The sequence below is a fragment of the Erinaceus europaeus genome, chromosome 13, assembly GCF_950295315.1.
Source record: "Erinaceus europaeus chromosome 13, mEriEur2.1, whole genome shotgun sequence".
Taxonomy (NCBI): domain Eukaryota; kingdom Metazoa; phylum Chordata; class Mammalia; order Eulipotyphla; family Erinaceidae; genus Erinaceus; species Erinaceus europaeus.
In genome coordinates, this window is record NC_080174.1 from 95,766,171 (window position 1) to 95,786,320 (window position 20,150).

The window sequence follows — 20,150 nt, forward strand, 5'->3', positions numbered from 1 at the left end:
AAACTAATCACCAAACAGAACTCTGCTGTCTCTTTGCGGCGGCGCAAGCACTCTCTCTTACTCTCCAACTCAGGAACTCTCAAACTCTGTCACTCTCCAACACTACAACTGGGGGACTCTGGCGGGGTTCCTTAGGGGCTGGGCCAAGCAGGCCCGCGAAACTAACTGGACTGATCCAATTCTCTTGGTGGGGGAGAACTAGAACCCAATGTAAAGCATACAACAGTGACCCTATCATTTCGCACACTAGATTCGCTCACGTGGGAAGACCTGGAAGGTTCTACCGAACACTTCCGCCCTTTGGTAGCTCATATTAGCACCAACCTACTGGGCAGGGATCTTCAGGAATGTCTTGATGTTAGGATATCCACAGATGCCTCTGCAGAGCATAACACCCACTCCTGCGAGACCAGATCTAATCAGCACCACCAATACTAACTGCCACTGTTTGTAGCCAAACTCCCCGCTTAGGCTGGATTTCTGATGAGCCTGTCAGGGTGGAAAAGTGGCCTTTACCTAGGGATAAGCTAGAAATTTTAAAGGAGCTCGTCCAAGAGCAGTTGTCCTTGGGACACATTCATCATTCTCGAAGCCCATGGAATACTCCTGTCTTTGGGATTAAAAAGCGCTCAGGAAAATGGCGCCTCCTCCAAGATCTCCGTGAAGATAATAAAACCATGCAGGGCTGGGGCTCCCCCAAAGGGGTTTGCCTCTTGCTTCTGCAATTCACACAGGAATTCCAATCATAGCTATTGATATACAAGATTGGTTTTTCTCTATTCCCTTGCATCTGCAAGATTGTAAATGTTTTGACTTCTCTGTTCCTTCTATTAATAACGCCAGCCCTGCCGATAGATTTGAATGGGTAGTGCTGCCCCAGGGCATGGCCAATAGTCCCACAATTTGCCAAGAGGCTGTTAAATCTGCCTTTTTTCCATATATCCATAAGGGCCTTAATGTTTTTCATTACATGGATGATGTTTTAATATGGAGAAAATCAGATACAGATCTCTGTGCTCTACGTGATTTTCTCATTCCTGCATTAAAGAAAAGCGGCCTTAATGTGGCTCCTGAGAAGATACAGCTAATTCCTCCAATATCTTTTTTAGGTTTAGAGATTTCTCTAACACAAATTCATCCCTTAAAACCTAGTGTTACTTTTCCTTCTAACCTCACTCTTGCTTCTTTACAAAGTTTTCTTGGAAATTTAAATTGGCTTAGGCAGTATCTTCATCTGCCTACAAGCTGCCTCCAACCAATGTTTGACCTGTTAAAAGGAAACAAACAGCCCTCCTCAAAATGTAGGTTAATTCTCGAGGCTTCCTCGGCACTGGAAAGGGTTAACCAGGCCCTCCAGGACACGCACCTTGTTCGATTCTCCCCCTCCTCTCCGGTAAACCTTCTAATCTTTAACTCCACCCCCCACAGTAGTAGGGGCATTGTGGCAAGACCATGGGGTTCTCGAGTGGCTTCACATGCCAGTAGGAGCTCCAAGATTCCTCACTGAGATAGACACGTTAGCATTCATGGTTCGCCAAGGGAGAAATAGGTCTGTGTAGGTCTTAGGGAAAGAACCGGATTTAATTATTCTGCCCTTTTCTTTCACAGATACAGAGTAGCTTATACGCCATCATTCCTGCTTTGCCATAAGCTTCGTGGGGTTTCCAGGACAAATAGATAACCATTTTCCTTCTAATAAATTGATAGCTTCTTTACCTCTTTTGCCTCTACTAGCACCTAAACTTTTCTCTCGAGATCCCATTCCTTCTGCTCCTACAGTCTTCACTGATGGTGGAAAAAAGGGAGCTGCTGCCCTTATATATTACTTGGACAAACAAACCCCTAAACCTCTCTTTACTGAGCTTTCTGAGAATTCCCCTCAGTACAAAGAACTCTATGCTGTTTTCCTTGCATTAAAAGCTGTACCAGAATCCTTCAACCTTTTTTCTGACAGTGTGTATACTGTTAACTTACATGGCTTGCTCGTTCTTATGTGAAAATTGATGACAACCCACTTTCCCCTCTCTTGATTCAAATCGCCTCTATGCTCTGTTCTCGAACCTAACCACTGTATATTCAGCACCTTCGTTCCCACAGCCCTCTTCCTGGTGACCTGTCCGAAGGGAATGCTGTAGCTGACCGCCTTGCCTCCACAGGAACTCTCCTAGTCTCTGATCCTGCTGACTTTCATTCCCTAAGCATGTTAATTTTAAAGGCCTTCGAGCTCAATTTCCTGATGTTCCTCTACCACAATTAAAACATATCCTTGCTACATGCTCTTCATGTGCAAGTCTCATAAAAACACCTGCTATGCAGACTCTTGGTGTTAACCCCCGAGGCTTAAAAGTTAATGCTATTTGGCAAATTGATGTCACCCACATACCAAACTTTGGCAAACAAAAATATGTGCTTGTCTCAATTGATACCTTTTCTAAATTTATGTGGGCAACAGCTCAGACAGGAGAAAGCTCAAAAAAGCTTATAAGCCATATGCTCTCCTGTTTTGCTGTGATGGGCGTACCTCCTTAACTGAAAACTGACAATGGACATGCGTTTACCAGCAAACAATTTAAAGATTTTTTGTTCCCTCTGGAACATTACTCATACCACAGGCATTCCCTATAATCCACAGGGACAAGGAATTGTCGAGAGGGCCCATCAAACCCTTAAGGCTCAATTAAATAAAGATAAAGGAGGAATGTACCCCCCCAATATCCAGTGAGCAAAAGCATTAACTGTGTTAAATCTTTTAATATTTACAATAATTCAGACATACCTCCTATTATTCTTCACTGGCAAACACCATCTACTCTCCCATCTATTAAGGTCAAATGGAAAGACCCACTTGATAAAATTTGGAAAGGGCCTGACCCTCTATTGACCATGGGAAGAGGTTTTGCATGCATTTTCCCTCATAATTATTCTAAACCTGTCTGGATTCCTGCCTGCCATGTCCGACAATACCCTCATGATGGCACTGTTATCCCTGAAGAACAAGAAATACAAGAGGACTAGCCGTAGGATACACCCCAGGATCCATAATATGACATGGCAGAACCTATAAAAGTTGGCTCACAGAGCCCTCTCTCCTACCCCTTCCCTGAATGTCTTATGTTATGACTGGCCAGTTGTGTTTTGTGAGTGTGTTGAATGACCAAAAATTTTTGTATGACCCATCTGCTCAGAGTACTCTAAATGTCAAAACCATTGTCACTAACATGCATTAACTCTCTAAGTAACCTGAGTCTGTCTATAGTCCAAAGTCAATTATAGTAAACCTCTAACTTGTTACAAGTTTTATTTTTCACAAGTGATTACAGCTATCAAACCTTCATATGAGGAATCATCTGTTCATATGGCAAGGTATTAAACTCTAAGAAGTTCCTCCATGCACAACCTATGTAAATTAACAACATTCACATATTCTTGTAAACTTAACTGGGGTATCTTGTCTTGCCACCATAAGCCATGCCTTTGTCAGCCAACAATTTAAAGACATTTCCCTTTATAACATCACCCATGCCATGGACATCCTTTACTACCCCCAAAGACAAATGACTGTTCCCCTAGACATCACATCCACTGACTGCTTCCCTTAGACTTAATATATGATCCCAACTCTTCATACCAATGGATACATTCCCCCTTCCTTACCTGTCTACCCTTAGTTGTGGGACCCTAGCTTGTTTTACTTCTGCTTACAATAGTTCCTATAATTCTTTTTTTCAACATTTTAATTTATTTATTAATGAGAAAGAGAGGAGGAAAGAGAAAGAACCAGATATCTTTCTGGTACATGTGCTGCCAGAGATAGAACTTGGGACCTCACGCTTGAGAGTCTAACGCCTTATCCACTGTGACACCTCCCAGACCACGGTCCTATAATTCTTAACAAGCTCATGGAATTTTTGCAGCAACAGATTGATGCCATAAAGATGCAACCTATACAAACTCACTATCATAGGCTGGACATGACAGAATATTGAGTTGCTGTGGAGGATTTGCCCCCCTCCATCAGAACGTCCACCATGTAGAGGGCTGGCTAGCCAATGACGGGTAAGAGGAAACTAGCACTATCCAGTCAACCTAAGACAGGGCACCTGGTACTACTGGGCAAAAATGACCAGGTGTTCCAATGATGGGTAAGAAGGAAGGATGATCCCCAGCCTAAGACAGGCACAGTCCGCCCTGCCACAAAACAATGTCCGCCAAACATCAAAACATGATATCAGAAAGGAGGACATGTGGGGAGCCACATGTGCCCTCAAGGTTGCTATTGGCATGGCCACAGAGTTTATGTTAAAATATAGTTCCTGGGTATCGGGCAGTGGTACAGCGGGTTTAGCGCAGGTGGCACTAAGTGCAAGAACTGGCTTGAAGATCCCAGTTTGAGCCCCTGGCTCCTCACCTGCAGGGGAATCGCTTCACAGGCAGTGAAGCAGGTCTGCAGGTGTCTCTTTCTCTCCTCTTCTCTGTCTTTCCCTCCTCTCTCCATTTCTCTCTGTTCTATCCAACAACCACAATATCAGTAATAACAACAATATAATTACAACAATAAAACAACTAGGGCAACAAAAGGCAAAATACAAAAAAAAATAAAATAAAAGATCCCGCTTCCCTATACCTTAGAGTCCTTGTTAAAAGTTCTTTTTCCCCATGAATCACCCAGGACCTTCCAGATAACGGCTTATTACCATGACAAATAATAATAATAATAATTAATAAATAGGAAAGATATATCCCCCAATACTCAGTTGGCTAAGGCACCAAACCTCTTTTTCTATAAAAAATTCAAATCAGATACCCTGCTAACCACGAGAAGCAGATTGTTTTTGTTTCTTCCACAGGAATCCCGAAAAAAAAAAACATCTGGACCCCTGCACACCCTGACATCACCCACTGGATGGCACGACTACAGTGGCACACCCCCCCGAAACCCTATATGTCACCTGATGCAATCTGAAGAAACTGATTCACAGACTCCAAGGACAGAACTTTTTTTTACTGCCTGTCTGCCTTTCCTGCTTCTGCTTTGCCTGTCACGTTTTGGCGGATCCAGCTCAATCTACAGAAAAGCGGAATTCCAGAGCCTGACCTTCCTCATGCAGCATTTCATCCCCTGCCATTTCTCCCCCTAGTCGCCTACTTTGGACTGAGATTTCTATCGGACTTTGCTGGTATACCCTTTGGACACTTTAGACAATTTTACAACAGCTTCCTTCCCTTCACGTTGATGGTTTTTCATAGACTGACCCTGAGTAGTTAATAGACTTTACAGACTGTTGCCCTGGCCATTAGATAAAAGGAAAGGGGGAGATGCTGGGAAATTGTGCCGATGCAGTCACATCTGCCATGTTGTCCCCTCAAACTACTGCTAGTTCCCATGAGAGTTGGGAATTCTCGGAGTGCCTGTTCAGCCATGTTGTGCCCTCAAGGCATTGTCTATATCCCCGAGATATTTGGATTGCTTTGGTTACTCCTCCCCCCTCCCATTCTCACTAGAGTTATTATCCTATCCTGGAGTGCTACGGTTACTCCTCCATCTCCCCATTATCGCGAAAGCTGCTCCTATAAAAGCCTGTCTCCTTCCGCACCTTGTTCTCTTGCCAGCGCTCGACTCCGGTGTTCAGACGCAGGAAAGGTTACTGCGTTAGGCAGCCATTTTCTCTACCTCCACGTGGCCCAACCTGCTTCTCTAGCACCCAAATCTGAGATACCAGAGCAAATAAAGATTTGTGTTCCCGGGAGGCGGAGCTACGAGCAGCAGATCGCTTTCTCTCCTCTCCTCTCCCGGATCAACTAGGAATACCAAAGGAGACCACCCGGACCGAAACAAGACAGGACTAGAATGACCACAGAAACCCAGTAAATCACCCGTGAGTACGCGTGGCTGGTGACAGAGAGAAGAGAGGGGCCTAAGGAGAGATTAAGTGACTGCTAACAGTTCAACAGTTTGTCAATGGAGACACCACCTCCAGTCTGCTCCACCAACAAGGGGACAGCTGAAGGGAGGAAAGGACTCCCCAGAGACTCACCAAGTGCAACTCTGAGTCTCCATTGCTACTACCCTCAGAATCTGAAGCAGCAACAGGGAGGGACACCAGGGGACAGAGATCTAACCTGGAAACTCAGGAGAAGACCTATACCTCAGTGGCATAGCTGAGGGGCTGTGAAAGTCTCTTTGCATAACCACTGGATTATCTCTGCCACACCCTGCTTTATCTCTTGGTCAGGAGTCAGTGATTAAGCTAAGAAGCCTATTGATAGTTTAAAAGCCCTCAGGCTCCCATGGCCTACAGGGGAAAAAAAAAAAAGGCTTTTACACCACTGGACTCCAACTCAGGAATTGAAAAAACTGTTAACTTATATAAAATGGTTAAAACAACAAGAAAAAATATTGGAGACTTGAACCAGGACAAGAGTCCAGATAAAAGTCCTCCAGAGGGTGAAGCACAAAACAACGAGTTCAACATCTAAACATTAGCTAAGGAAATAATAACAGGAGTGAGTAAAGAATTTGAAAAAATTGTAATCAGAAATGCAAGAACAACAAATGAGAATATGGAAGAAAATTCTAATTATCTCATGGTTATTAGAGAGCTGAAAGCTGAAATCGCTGAGCTAAGAAGGCAACTAGCTGAATAAGCTAAAACAGTATCAGAGCAGGGCAACAAAATAGATGAACTCCAGAAAGCAGTAGAGGACAGAGAGAATAGAATCAATGAGGCTGAAGACAGAATTAGCAAGATTGAGGATGAATTAGAGACAACTAAAAAAGAAGTAAGAGATCTCAAAAAGAGATTACAAGATGCTGAAAACAACAACAGAGTCCTATGGGATGACTTCAAAAGAAACAATATACGCATTATTGGCTTACCAGAGGAAGAAAGAGAAGGGGAGGAAGAAAGCGTTCTCCAGGCCATAATAGCTGAACATTTCTCTAGTCTACACAACACCAAAGACATAAAGATTCAAGAATCCCAGAGGGTCCCAAACAGAATTAACCCAGACCTAAAGACAACAAGACATGTCATACTTAGATTGGAAAGGAATAAGGATAAAGAAAGGATCCTCAAGGCTGCAAGAGAAAAACAAAGTCACCTACAAAGGAAAACCCATAAGATTAGCAGCAGACTTCTCCATACAAAAACTACAGGCCAGAAGAGAATGGCAAGATATCTCTTGAGTGCTCAATGAGAAAGGCTTTCAGCCAAGAATACTATATCCTGCTAGATTGTCATTCAGACTAGATAGAAGCATCAAAACCTTCTCAGACAAGCAACAGTTGAAGGAAGCAACCATCACCAAGCCTGCCCTGAAAGAAGTTCTGAAAGGTCTCCTATAAACAACCAGACCACCACAAATAGGACATATATCAAAACACTCTAAAACTCAATAAGAATGGCGTTAAAATATCTTCAATCTTTGATATCAATAAATGTCAATGTCCTGAATTCACCTATTAAAAGACACAGAGTAGGAAGATGGATCAGAAAACACAACCCAACAATATGTTGTCTACAGGAAACTCACCTAACTCAACAAGACAAACACAGACTTAAAGTGAAAGGATGGAAAACTATCATTCAAGCCAATGGCCCACAAAAAAGGGCAGGAACAGCTATTCTCATATCTGACATGATAGACTTTAAAATAGATAAGATTAAAAAAGATAGGAATGGACACTACTTAATGCTCAGAGGATCAGTCAATCAAGAAGACTTAACAATTATTAATATCTATGCACCCAATGAGAAGCCATCTAAATACATCAAACTTCTACTGAAAGAGCTACAGCAATATATTAACAGTAACACAATCATAGTAGGGGACTTCAACACCCCACTATCTCAACTTGACAGATCATCCAGGCAGAAAATCAGTAAAGACATAAGGGAGCTAAATGAAGAGATAGATAAACTAGAACTATTAGACATTTTCAGACTCATTCATCCCAAGAAACTGGAATACACATTTTACTCAAATCCACATGAGTCATTCTCAAGGATAGACCATATGTTAGGCCACAAAGACAGCATCAGCCAATTCAAGAGCACTGTAATAATCCGAAGCACCTTCTCAGACCACAGTGGAATTAAACTAACACTTAACAATCAACAAAAGATTAGTAACAGTGCCAAAATGTGGAAGCTCAACAGTACACTTCTTAACAACGTCTGGGTCAAAGAGGAAATCAAGGAAGAAATCAAAATGTTTCGAGAGTTCAATGAAAATGAAGACACAAGCTATCAAAATATTTGGGACACAGCTAAAGCAGTCCTAAGAGGGAAGTTCATAGCTATACAAGCACACATTAGGAAACAAGAAAAGGCACAAATAAACAGCCTGATTGCACATCTTAAAGACCTAGAAGAAGAACAACAAAGGAATCCTAAAGCAACCAAAAGGACAGAAATTACTAAAGTTAGGGCAGAAATAAATAACATTGAGAATAGGAAAACCATACAAAAGATCAATGAAAGTAAATGTTGGTTCTTCGAAAGAGTAAACAAAATTGACAAACCTTTAGCCAGACTCACAAAACAAAAAAGGGAGAAGACCCAAATACATCGGATAGTAAATGAAAGAGGGGAAATCACAACAGACACTGCAGAAATTCAACATATCATGCGAGGCTTCTATGAACAACTATATGCCACCAAGCTAGAGAACCTGGAAGAAATGAATGATTTCCTAGAAACCTACCAACTTCCAAAACTAAGTCAAGAGGAAGTGGATAACATGAACAGGCCCATCACAGCTAATGAAATTGAAACAGTTATCAAAAATCTTCCCAAAAATAAAAGTCCTGGACCAGATGGTTTTACAAATGAATCCTACAAAACTTTCAAAGAAGAACTAATACCTCTACTTTTACAAGTCTTCCAGAAGATTGAAGACACTGGAATACTCCCTGCCAGTTTCTATGAAGCCAACATCACCCTGATACCAAAAGCAGACAGGGACACAACCAAAAAAGAAAACTACAGACAAATATCTCTGATGAACATCGATGCGAAAATATTGAACAAAATTCTAGCCAACCGGATACAGCAGTATATCAAAAAAATTGTTCATCATGACCAAGTGGGGTTTATCCCATGCAAGGTTGGTTTAATATATGTAAATCAATCAATGTGATACACCACATCAACAAAAGCAAGACCAAAAACCACATGGTCATATCAATAGATGCAGAGAAAGCCTTTGACAAAATACAACATCCCTTTATGATCAAAACACTACAAAAAATAGGAATAGATGTAAAATTCCTGAAGATAGTGGAGTCTATATATAGCAAACCTACAGCCAACATCATACTCAATGGTGAAAAACTGGAAGCATTTCCCCTCAGATCAGGTACTAGACAGGGCTGCCCACTATCACCATTACTATTCAACATAGTGTTGGAAGTTCTTGCCATAGCAATCAGGCAGGAGCAAGGAATTAAAGGCATACAGACTGGAAGAGAAGAAGTCAAACTCTCCTTATTTGCAGATGACATGATAGTATACATGGAAAAACCTAAGGAATCCAGCAAGAAGGTTTTGGAAATCATCAGGCAATACAGTAATGTGTCAGGCTATAAAATTAACATTCAAAAGTCAGTGGCATTCCTCTATGCAAACACTAAGTTAGAAGAAATTGAAATCCAGAAATCAGTTCCTTTTTCTATAGCAACAAAAACAATAAAATATCTAGGAATAAATCTAACCAAAGAAGTGAAAGACTTGTATACTGAAAATTATGAGTCACTACTCAAAGAAATTGAAAAAGACACAAAGAAGTGGAAAGATATTCCATGTTCATGGGTTGGAAGAATTAACATCATCAAAATGCATATATTACCCAGAGCCATCTACAAATTTAATGCTATCCCCATCAAGATCCCAAGCACATTTTTTAGGAGAATAGAACAAATGCTACAAATGTTTATCTGGAACCAGAAAAGACCTAGAATTGCCAAAACAATCTTGAGAAAAAAGAACAGAACTGGAGGCATCACACTCCCAGATCTCAAACTGTATTATAGGGCCATTGTCATCAAAACTGCTTGGTACTGGAACATGAACAGACACACTGACCAGTGGAATAGAACTGAGAGCCCAGAAATGAGGCCCCACACCTATGGATATCTAATCTTTGACAAAGGGGCCCAGACTATTATATGGGGGAAGCAGAGTCTCTTCAACAAATGGTGTTGGAAACAATGGGTTGAAACATGCAGAAGAATGAAACTGAATCACTGTATTTCACCAAATACAAAAGTAAATTCCAAGTGGATCAAGGACTTGGATGTTAGACCACAAACTATCAGATACTTAGAGGAGAATATTGGAAGAACTTTTTTCCGCATAAATTTTAAAGACATTTTCAATGAAACGAATCCAATTACAAACAAGACTAAGGCAAGTATAAACCTATGGGACTACATCAAATTAAAAAGCTTCTTCACAGCAAAAGAAACCACTCCCCAAACCAAGAGACCCCTCACAGAATGGGAGAAGATCTTTACATGCCATACATCAGATAAGAGTTTAATAACCAACATATATAAAGAGCTTGCCAGACTCAACAACAAGACAACAAATAACCCCATCCAAAAATAGGGAGAGGACTTGGACAGAATATTCACCACAGAAGAGATCCAAAAGGCCGAGAAACACATGAAAAAATGCTCCAAGTCTCTGATTGTCAGAGAAATGCAAATCAAGACAACAATGAGATATCACTTCACTCCTGTGAGAATGTCACACATCAGAAAAGGTAACAGCAGCAAATGCTGGAGAGGGTGTGGGGTCAAAGGAACCCTCCTGCACTGCTGGTGGGAATGTCAATTGGTCCAACCTCTGTGGAGAACAGTCTGGAGAACTCTCACAAGGCTAGAAATGGACCTACCCTATGACCCTGCAATTCCCCTCCTGGGGATATATCCTAAGGAACCCAACACATCCATCCAAAAAGATCTGTGTACACATATGTTCTTGGCAGCACAATTTGTAATAGCCAAAACCTGGAAGCAACCCAGGTGTCCAACAACAGATGAGTGGCTGAGCAAGTTGTGGTATATATACACAATGGAATACTACTCAGCTGTAAAAAATGGTGACTTCACCGTTTTCAGCCGATCTTGGATGGACCTTGAAAAAATCATGTTGAGTGAAATAAGTCAGAAACAGAAGGATGAATACGGGATGATCTCACTCTGAGGCCGAAGTTGAAAAACAAGATTAGAAAAGAAAACACAAGTCGAACCTGAAATGGAATTGGAGTATTACACCAAAGTAAAAGACTCTGGGGTGGGTGGGGAGAATACAGGTCCATGAAAAATGATGAATGAAATAGTGGGGGTTGTATTGTTAAATGGGAATCTGGGGAATGTTATTCATGTAAAAAAAAACAAAAAAAAAAAGTAGAAACGCAAAGCAGAAATTGACTGAGTTTGGAGTATGGCACCAAAGTAAGAAAGCAGAAGTACACTAGAATTTGCAGTGAGTACCTCCCTAATACTTCCTCTCCACTTTTCCAAGCTTTGGGTCCATGATTGCTCAACAATTTGTTTGGCTTTGTATGTTAACTCTCTATTCAGTCACCAGGTTCCAGGTGTCATCAGGATGCCGGCCAGACTTCCCTGGATTGAAGACCCCACCAATATGTCCTGGAGCTCAGCTTCCCCAGAGACCCACCCTACTAGGGAAAGAGAGAGACAGACTGGGAGTATGGACCGACCAGTCAACGCCCATGTTCAGCGGGGAAGCAATTACAGAAGCCAGACCTTCTACCTTCTGCAACCCACAATGACCCTGGGTCCATGCTCCCAGAGGGATAGAGAATGGGAAAGCTATCGGGGGAGGGGGTGGGATATGGAGATTGGGCGGTGGGAATTGTGTGGAGTTGTACCCCTCCTACCCTATGGTTTTGTTAATTAATCCTTTCTTAAATAAATAAAAAATAAAAAAATAAAAAGATTTGTGTTCCCTCTTTGCTCCAGACCCCCTCTCTCTCATCTCTGTGGCCCACACAACAATACTTTCTCATAAATAAAAAAAATATTTTTTAAAAGTCTAATTTATCAGTATCTATATTTTTATGATAATTAGAAATTATATATAATTTCTATATTTATATACAATTCAGAAAAGATCAATATTTTCAGTGAAAAATTTAAACACAAAGCCAAAACTTGCTATTAATAAATTGTGGTTCAATTAATACATACAAAATAGCTGTAAAGATATCATTAGTTTTGGCATACTATATTTATATGAAAGTATTTACTTTTTTACCAGATTTTCTCTCCTTTATTTATTGGATAGGGACAGCCAGAAATGTAAATGAAGGCAGAGCAAAAGAGAGTTCTTCAGTCCTTCTTCCCTACTTTCAAAGCTTTCCCCCTGGTGGTGGGGACCAGGGGCTCGAATCAGTTCCTTGCTCATTGTAGCATGTGCACTTAAATATTTATTTATTCCCTTTTGCTGCCCTTGTTGTTTTATTGTTGTCTTTATTCTTGTCATTGATGTTGGACAGGACAGAAAAATGGAGAGGGGGAAGAGAAAGATAGACACCTGAAGACCAGCTTTACCACCTGTGATGTGACACCCCTGCAGGTGGGGAGCCAGGGGCTCAAACTGCTATCCTTCAACCTGTCCTTACACTTAGTGCTGTGTGTGCTTAACTTGCTGTGCTACCTCCTGACTCCCAATCCCAGCCCCTTTGTTACACTTTTTTAACTTTACTTTTAATTCGAGGTTAAAAATTTTTTTTTATTTGTTACTGGATAGAGACAGAGAAATTAAGAGAGCTAGGGAGATAGAGAGGAAGAGAGATACCTTCAGACCTGCTTCATTGCCTGTGAAGTGATTCCCCTGCAGGTGGAGAGCCGGGGGCTTGAACTGAGATACTAACCAGTTCTTGCACTTTGTGCTGCCCATGCTTAACCCACTGCACTACCGCCGACTCCCTGGAGATCTTTGTATAATTTTGAATATTTGTAATTTTTTTCATTATACATTTTTAGTGAAATCTATTGTTAATGTCTGATTTTGTGGCTTATTGAATAAAATAATGTCCTGCATCCTGGTCATAGAATCAATTGTATTCATTGAAATGTTATTAATTGTTCACTATTTTACAGTAATACAGCAGTGAAAATATGTTATGCATGTACAAACTATTGTACTTACTGTTGAATGTAAAAATTAATTCCCCAATTTAAAAAGAAAAAGAAAGGGAGAGACAGAAAGACACCTGCAGCTCTGCTAAGCCACTTGTGAAGCTCTCCCCTTGCAGGTGTGGACTGGGGGCTCGAACCTGGATCCTTACACACTGTAACATGTGTGCTCAACCAGGTGCACCTCCACCAGACTCTTTTTTATGATTTTCTATGTATACTACCCTATCAACTGCAAATAGTGAGAGCTTGACTTCTCTTCCCTTCCAATCTGTATTCCTTTGATTCCTTTCTCTTGCCTGATTGCTATGGTGAGAACTTCTGATACCAGTCATCTCTGTCAGGAACAACAAAATAGACCCCTCTCTGGGCCCCCATAGAAGCTTGCCCTCAACTTGGATCAACAATGGTAGAGAATGTTTCATCCTCTGAAGGTAGACTGGACAACATACTCTATCTACCTCCTGAGGAAGATGGGTCCTGATATTAAGCTAGCTTGGAACCTTCCTACTCATGACCACAGAATGTGAGCACAGATCTACAGACATGCAGATGTCACATAGGCTCCTAAGCTGACTGTGGGCCCTACATCAGGTCAAATCGATGGGATTTATAGTCAACAATACTTAGACACATTTTCTTTTTTTTTTTTAATTTATTTATTATTTATTCCCTTTTGTTGCCCTTGTTGTTTTACTGTTGTAGTTATGATTGATGTTGTTGTTGTTGGATAGGACAGAGAGAAATGGAGAGAGGAGGGGAAGACAGAGATGGGGAGAGAAAGACACCTGCAGACCTGCTTCACCACTTGTGAAGCAACTCCCCTGCAGGTGGGGAGCCAGGGGCTCCAACTGGGATCCTTATGCGGATCCTTGCGTTTTGCGTCACCTGTGCTTAACCTGCTGTGCTATCGCCCAACTCCCCGACACCTTTTTCATACTTCAGAGCTACTCTCTGTTCTGATCCAGCTTTATGATCCTTTTTTCCAGCTATGACATCATCTCCCCAGACAATAACTTGGATCCACCTGCATATCAGATTGTAGTTTCAGAGAAAAAAAAAAAAACTAGTATAGCCACAGACCCTATGAAATAGAACGAAAATAAACAAGTTCACCAATGTGTCCTGGAGCACGGATTCCACAGAACCCCAACCCACTAGGGAAAGAGGCTAGGAGTATGGATCAACCTGTCAATGTCTATGTACAGTGGGGAAGCAATTACAGAAGGCAGACTTCTGCATCTCACAATGACCCTGCGTGGGAACTGTGTGGAGTTGTACCCCTTTTATCCTATGGTTTTGTCAGTGTTTCCTTTTTATAAATAAAATAAAAATTAAGTTAAAAAAGAGAGAGAAAAGTGAAGACTCTCAACCTTAGGAAGTAGTTATTCTATTACAGCTTATTTGTACATGATTCCAATATGCCGGGTGGAACAATTTTATTTATTTTCTCTAGATAGAAGATTAGACAAAAAAAAAGAAAAAAAAAACAAAACAGGAAAGACGCCAGAGTAACACCCATGAAGGTTTCCTTTTCATGTCTGTGTTGTCAGGGCTTGAAACTCAGTATCTGGGTGTGACAAAGTTGCATTTTACAACATGAGTTATGTCTTGGTATTCAACAATTATTTCACAGGGTCTTTATGGTGGCATACCAAGTGGAGACCACAAATGATCACCTGTAAGAACTAAGATGTGTTCAAGACCCATCTCTCCAACAGCTGTAGAGAGAAGTCTTCACCCCCACTCCTTTTCTTGTATCTATTTATATTTGTATCTATATATATAATGACATTCAACAATGGTGACACTGGGTCTCAGTGATAATATTAAATAGAAAGTTAGAGATTTAAGAGTAAGTGGCTGGGGAGATAGCATAGTGGTTATGCAAAATACTTCCATACTTGAGGCTCTCAACCCCAAGCATCAAGGTAAGCCAGTGTTGAGCACTATGCTGGACTCTCTCATTGAAATAATTTTAAAAAATAAAATAAGAGAGACCTGCTTGGGCGGGGGAGACAGCATAATGGTTATGCAAAGAGACTCTCATGCCTGAGGCTACTAAATCCCATGTTCAGTCCCCTGCACCACCATAAGCTAGAGCTGAACAGTGCTCTACTGTTTCTCTCTCTCTCTCTCCCCATCTCTCTCTCTGCATCTCTCTCAAAAAAATTAAATTAAATTAAAAAAAAGAGAGAGAGACCTGCTTCCCCAGAGCTCTGCCCCACTACAAAAAGAGGCAGACAGGATGGGAGTATGGATTGAAATGTTAATGCTCATGTGTAGTGGGGAAGCCATTACAGAAGCCAGACCTTCCACCTTTTGGACCCCAAAATGGTCCTGGGTCCATACCACCAGAGGGATAAATAGGAAAGTTATCAGGAGAGGGGATAGGATATGGCATTCTGGTGGTGGGAAAGTATGAAATTGTCACCCTCGTATCCTATGGTCTGGTCAGCATTTCCATTTTTTTTAAAAGATTTTATTTACTTTATTTATGAGAAACACAGGAGAAGAGAAAGAGCTAGACATCACTCTGGTACGCATGCTGCTGGCGACTGAACTCAGGACCTCATGCTTGAGTGTCTAGTTCCATAACCATTGTGCCACCTCCCGGACAACATCATTAAAATTTTATAAATAAAAATTATCTAATAAAAATATGAAAATAAATAGTAGGGCGGGGAGATAATGTAAAATTTCTGCCTGATCTCTCAGGTTCCAGTTCTATTCCCTAACCCACCATAAGCCAGAAAAGAGCAGTGCCCTGGCAGAGAGAGACAGAATTACAAAAAGAAATATGATGGGAGTCGGGCATAGCTCAGCGGGTTAAGCGCAGGTGGCGCAAAGCACAAAGATCGGCATAGGATCCTGGTTCGAGCCCCCGGCTCCCGACCTGCAGGGGAGTCGCTTCACAGGTGGTGAAGCAGGTCCGCAGGTGTCTTTCTTTCTCTACCTGTGTCTTCCCCTCCTCTCTCCATTTCTCTCTGTCCTATCCAACAACGATGACAGCAATAACATTAACAATGATAAACAACAAGGGCAACAAAAGGGAAAATAAATAAATAAATGTAAAAAAAATTAAAAAAAAAGAAATATGATGGGAAAAAAAGAAACAGTAAATGAAACATATATCAATTAAAATTCAACTTATTCAAGAGGAAAAAGAAACAGACTTTGATGTGGGCAAGTCACTTACCCAAGAAACTGCCATCTCTTCCTCTTTCCTTGAATGTCTTTCAGGCCAGAAAATGGAAGATCAATCACAGCAATAGCTTGAGACTCTGTTTAAATCTAGCAGCACAGCTTCTTCACTGGACAGTATGGCCCCTAGATGGAAGATACTGTAGTGAATAAAAGGTACAACACCCTAGCTGTGCAATGGAAACAGAAGAGGTTATGGAAACATTTAGTGAGTTATCCTATCTAATAAGACCATGACAAAGCCCACAAATTCTACTGACATCTCCTTCCAACCTTTTAACTTTTCTTCAACAAAAACATCCACAAAAATCTAGTAAATGGAAGTCAAGCGGTAGCGCAGCGGGTTAACTGCAAGTGGCGTGAAGCTCAGGAGCCAGCCTAAGGATCCCCGTTTGAGCCCCTGGGTCCCCACCTGCAGGGGAGTAGCTTCAAGGGGGCGAAGCAGGTCTGCAGGTGTCTTTCTCTCCACATTTCTGTCTTCCCTTCCTCTCTCCATTTCTCTTTGTCCAATCCAACAACATCAATAACAACAACAGCAACCACAACAATAAAGCAACAAGGGAAGCAAAAGGGAATAGGGCAGGGGTAGATAACATAATGGTTATGCAAACAGACTCCCATGCCTGAGATTCCAAAGTCCCAGATACAATCCCCTGCACACCATAAACCAGAGCTGAGCAGTTCTCAGTTCTCATTTCAAAAAAAAAGAGAGGATAAAGTATTGAAATAATAGCGTCTGAGCATCTCCAATGCCTAGGTTTCCCCGACTGGCCTCAAGGCAGCACGTGAGTCAGCCACAGAGTCCCTGCACCAGATCCTGCAGCTGGACCAGCTCCAGCAGGCCAGTCCCGCCCTGCCACAGACACGCAGCTGGCGGCCACCTGCAGCCGCACAACCGCTCAGGCAAGCGTGCACTCTCGGGAACCCCGCGCCTGCGCAGATGCGCCGGTTCACCCGAGGCCAAGGCCAGAGGCCTCCGCGCTCAGCGCCGCTCCTCCCAGCGGGTCCGCGCCCGCTGGAGCCCAGCCGGATCCTGCCAGAGATACCCTGCGCCCACCCCAACGGCTCACGCCGCGCCCCCGCGGGCCCCAAAGCGGGGCGAGAGGAAGCGGGACCCAGACCAGCAGGGAGGCGGTGCAGAATGGCTAGAGGCGAGGCTGGCGCAATCCCGACACACCAGAGCCCACGGTCATTAAGGCCCGTCACGCCGAGGCCTCGCCTGGCACCCGCCACACCCGACACCCACATGCTGTGACGAACCTGACGCCGCCTTGCAATGGACTCTGCACTGCCGACTCGCAGCTACTGCAACTCAAACCGGCCGGCCAGCACCCCGGTGGTGCCGCAAGGCCTGACGGGAGCTGTAGTCCGCCTCCTCGCCGTCAGCTGCGGGAAGAGATCCGTCGGAACTACAAGGCCCAGGAGCCCGTGCGGCTGGCCTAAGCTGACGCTTCCGGAAACAGAGATGACTCTGCCCTGGAGCCCAAGGCTGCCTCTCTAGCCTGGTGGTAAAGGGTCGGCTTCCTGTGTGTTTTTTTTTTTAATTGGGGAATTAATGTTTTACATTCAACAGTAAGTACAATAGTTTGTATATGCATAACATTCCCCAGTTTCCCATATAACAGTACAACCCCCACTAGGTCCTCTGAATCCTTCTTGGATCTCTATTCTGCCCACCCACCCACCCCAGAGTCTTTTACTTTGGTGCAATATGCCAATTCCATTTCAGGTTCTACTTGTGTTTTCTTTTCTGATCTTTTCAACTTCTGCCTGAGAGTGAAATCATCCCATATTCATCCTTCTGTTTCTGACTTATTTCACTCAACATGATTTTTTCAAGGTCCATCCTTCTTCTACCGTTTGCCCTTCTTCCGTAGCCAGTCAACAGCCTCAGGTTGAGCCTGATGTAAAGTTTCGAGACCTCCTTTGAATCTGGAGATGTGGCAGTCGTTGACTATGTGGGTCATTGTCTGTAGCCGCAGGGGCAGTTCGGGTCATCTCTGCCCCCCAGCTGCCCCCCAGCGATGGAACATCCAAGATCAGCTGAAAACAGTGAAGTCACCATCTTTTACAGCTGAGTAGTATTCCATTGTGATTATATATCACAACTTGTTCAGCCACTCATCTGTTGTTGGGCACCGGGGTTACTTCCAGGTTTTGGCTATTACAAATTGTGCTGCCAAGAACATCTATGTACACAGATGTTTTTGGATGGATATGTTGGGTTCTTTAGGATATATCCCCCGGAGAGGAATTGCAGGATCATCAAGGAAGTCCATTTCTAGCCTTCTGAGAGTTCTCCAGCCAGTTCTCCACAGAGGCTGGACCAATTGACATTCCCACCAGCAGTGCAGGAGGGTTCCTTTGACCCCACACCCTCTCCAGCATTTGATGCTATTGTCTTTTCTGATGTATAACATACTCACAGGAGTGAAGTGGTATCTCAGTGTTGTCTTGATTTGCATTTGTCTGACAATCAGAGACTTGGAGCATTTTTTCATGTGTTTCTCAGCCTTTTGGATCTCTTCTGTGGTGAATATTCTGTCCATGTCCTCCCCCCATTTTTGGATGGGGTTATTTGCTGTCTTGTTGTTGAGTTGGGCAAGCTCTTTATATATGTTGGTTATTAAACTCTTGTCTGATGTATGGCATGTAAAGATCTTCTCCCATTCTGTGATGGCTCTCTTGATTTGGGTAGTGGTTTCTTTTGCTGTGAAGAAGCTTTTTAATTTGATGTAGTCCCATAGGTTTATACTTGTCTTAATCTTGTTTGTAATTGGATTCATTTCATTGAAAATGTCTTTAAAATTTATGTGGAAAAGAGTTCTGCCAATATTTTCCTCTAAGTATCTGATAGTTTGTGGTCTAACATCCAAGTCCTTGATCCACTTGGAATTTACTTTTATATTTGGTGAAATACAGTGGTTCAGTTTCATTCTTCTGCATGTTTCAACCCATTTTTTCCAACACCATTTGTTGAAGAGACTCTGCTTTCCCCATTTAATAGTCTGAGCACCTTTGTCAAAGATTAGATGTCCATAGGTGTGGGGGCTCACTTCTGGGCTCTCAATTATGTTCCACTAGTCAGTGTGTCTATTCATGTTCCAGTACCAAGCAGTTTTGATGATAGTGGCCCTATAATACAATTTGAGATCTGGGAGTGTGATGCCTCCAGTTCTGTTCTTTTTCTCCCAAGATTGTTTTGGCAATTCTAGGTCTTTTCTGGTTCCAGATAAACATTTGTAGCATTTTTTCTATTCTCCTAAAAAATGTGCTTGGGATCTTGATGGGGATAGCATTAAATTTGTAGATGGCTCTGGGTAATATATTCATTTTGATGATGTTAATTCTTCCAACCCATGAACATGGAATATCTTTCCACTTCTTTGTGTCTTTTTCAATTTCCTTGAGTAGTGACTCATAATTTTCAGTATACAAGTCTTTCACTTCATTGGTTAGGTTTACTCCTAGATATTTTATTGTTTTTGTTGTTATAGAAAAAGGAACAGATTTCTGGATTTCAATTTCTTCTACCTTAGTGTTTGCATAGAGGAATGTCACTGACTTTTGAATGTTAATTTTGTAGCCTGACACCTTATTGTATTGCCTGATGATTTCCAAAAGCTACTTGCTGGATTCCTTATGTTTTTCTGTCTATACTGTCATGTCATATGCAAATAGGGAGATTTTGACTTCTTCTCTTCCAATCTGTATCCCTTTAATTCCTTGCTCCGGCCTAATAGCTATGGCAAGAACTTCCAACACTATGTGGAAT

At 42.2% G+C, this 20,150-nt stretch overlaps 2 protein-coding genes across 2 annotated transcripts in view; both read right to left on the minus strand.

Moving 5' to 3' along the window:
* Positions 1 to 16,818, minus strand: part of LOC132542418 (zinc finger protein 709-like) — a 43,910-nt gene extending 27,092 nt beyond the window's left edge. Inside the window, exon 1 of the mRNA XM_060205009.1 lies at positions 16,371 to 16,818. Within this exon, the coding sequence (XP_060060992.1) occupies positions 16,371 to 16,385 (15 nt within the window). The 5' untranslated portion in view covers positions 16,386 to 16,818. The remainder of the gene's footprint in view (positions 1 to 16,370) is intronic.
* The window catches only part of LOC132542421 (zinc finger protein 709-like), a 215,596-nt gene extending 197,891 nt beyond the window's left edge, over positions 1 to 17,705 (minus strand). Inside the window, exon 1 of the mRNA XM_060205017.1 lies at positions 17,636 to 17,705. The gene's annotated coding sequence lies outside the window, so the exon portion shown is untranslated. The remainder of the gene's footprint in view (positions 1 to 17,635) is intronic.
* Positions 17,706 to 20,150: the final 2,445 nt, after the last annotated feature.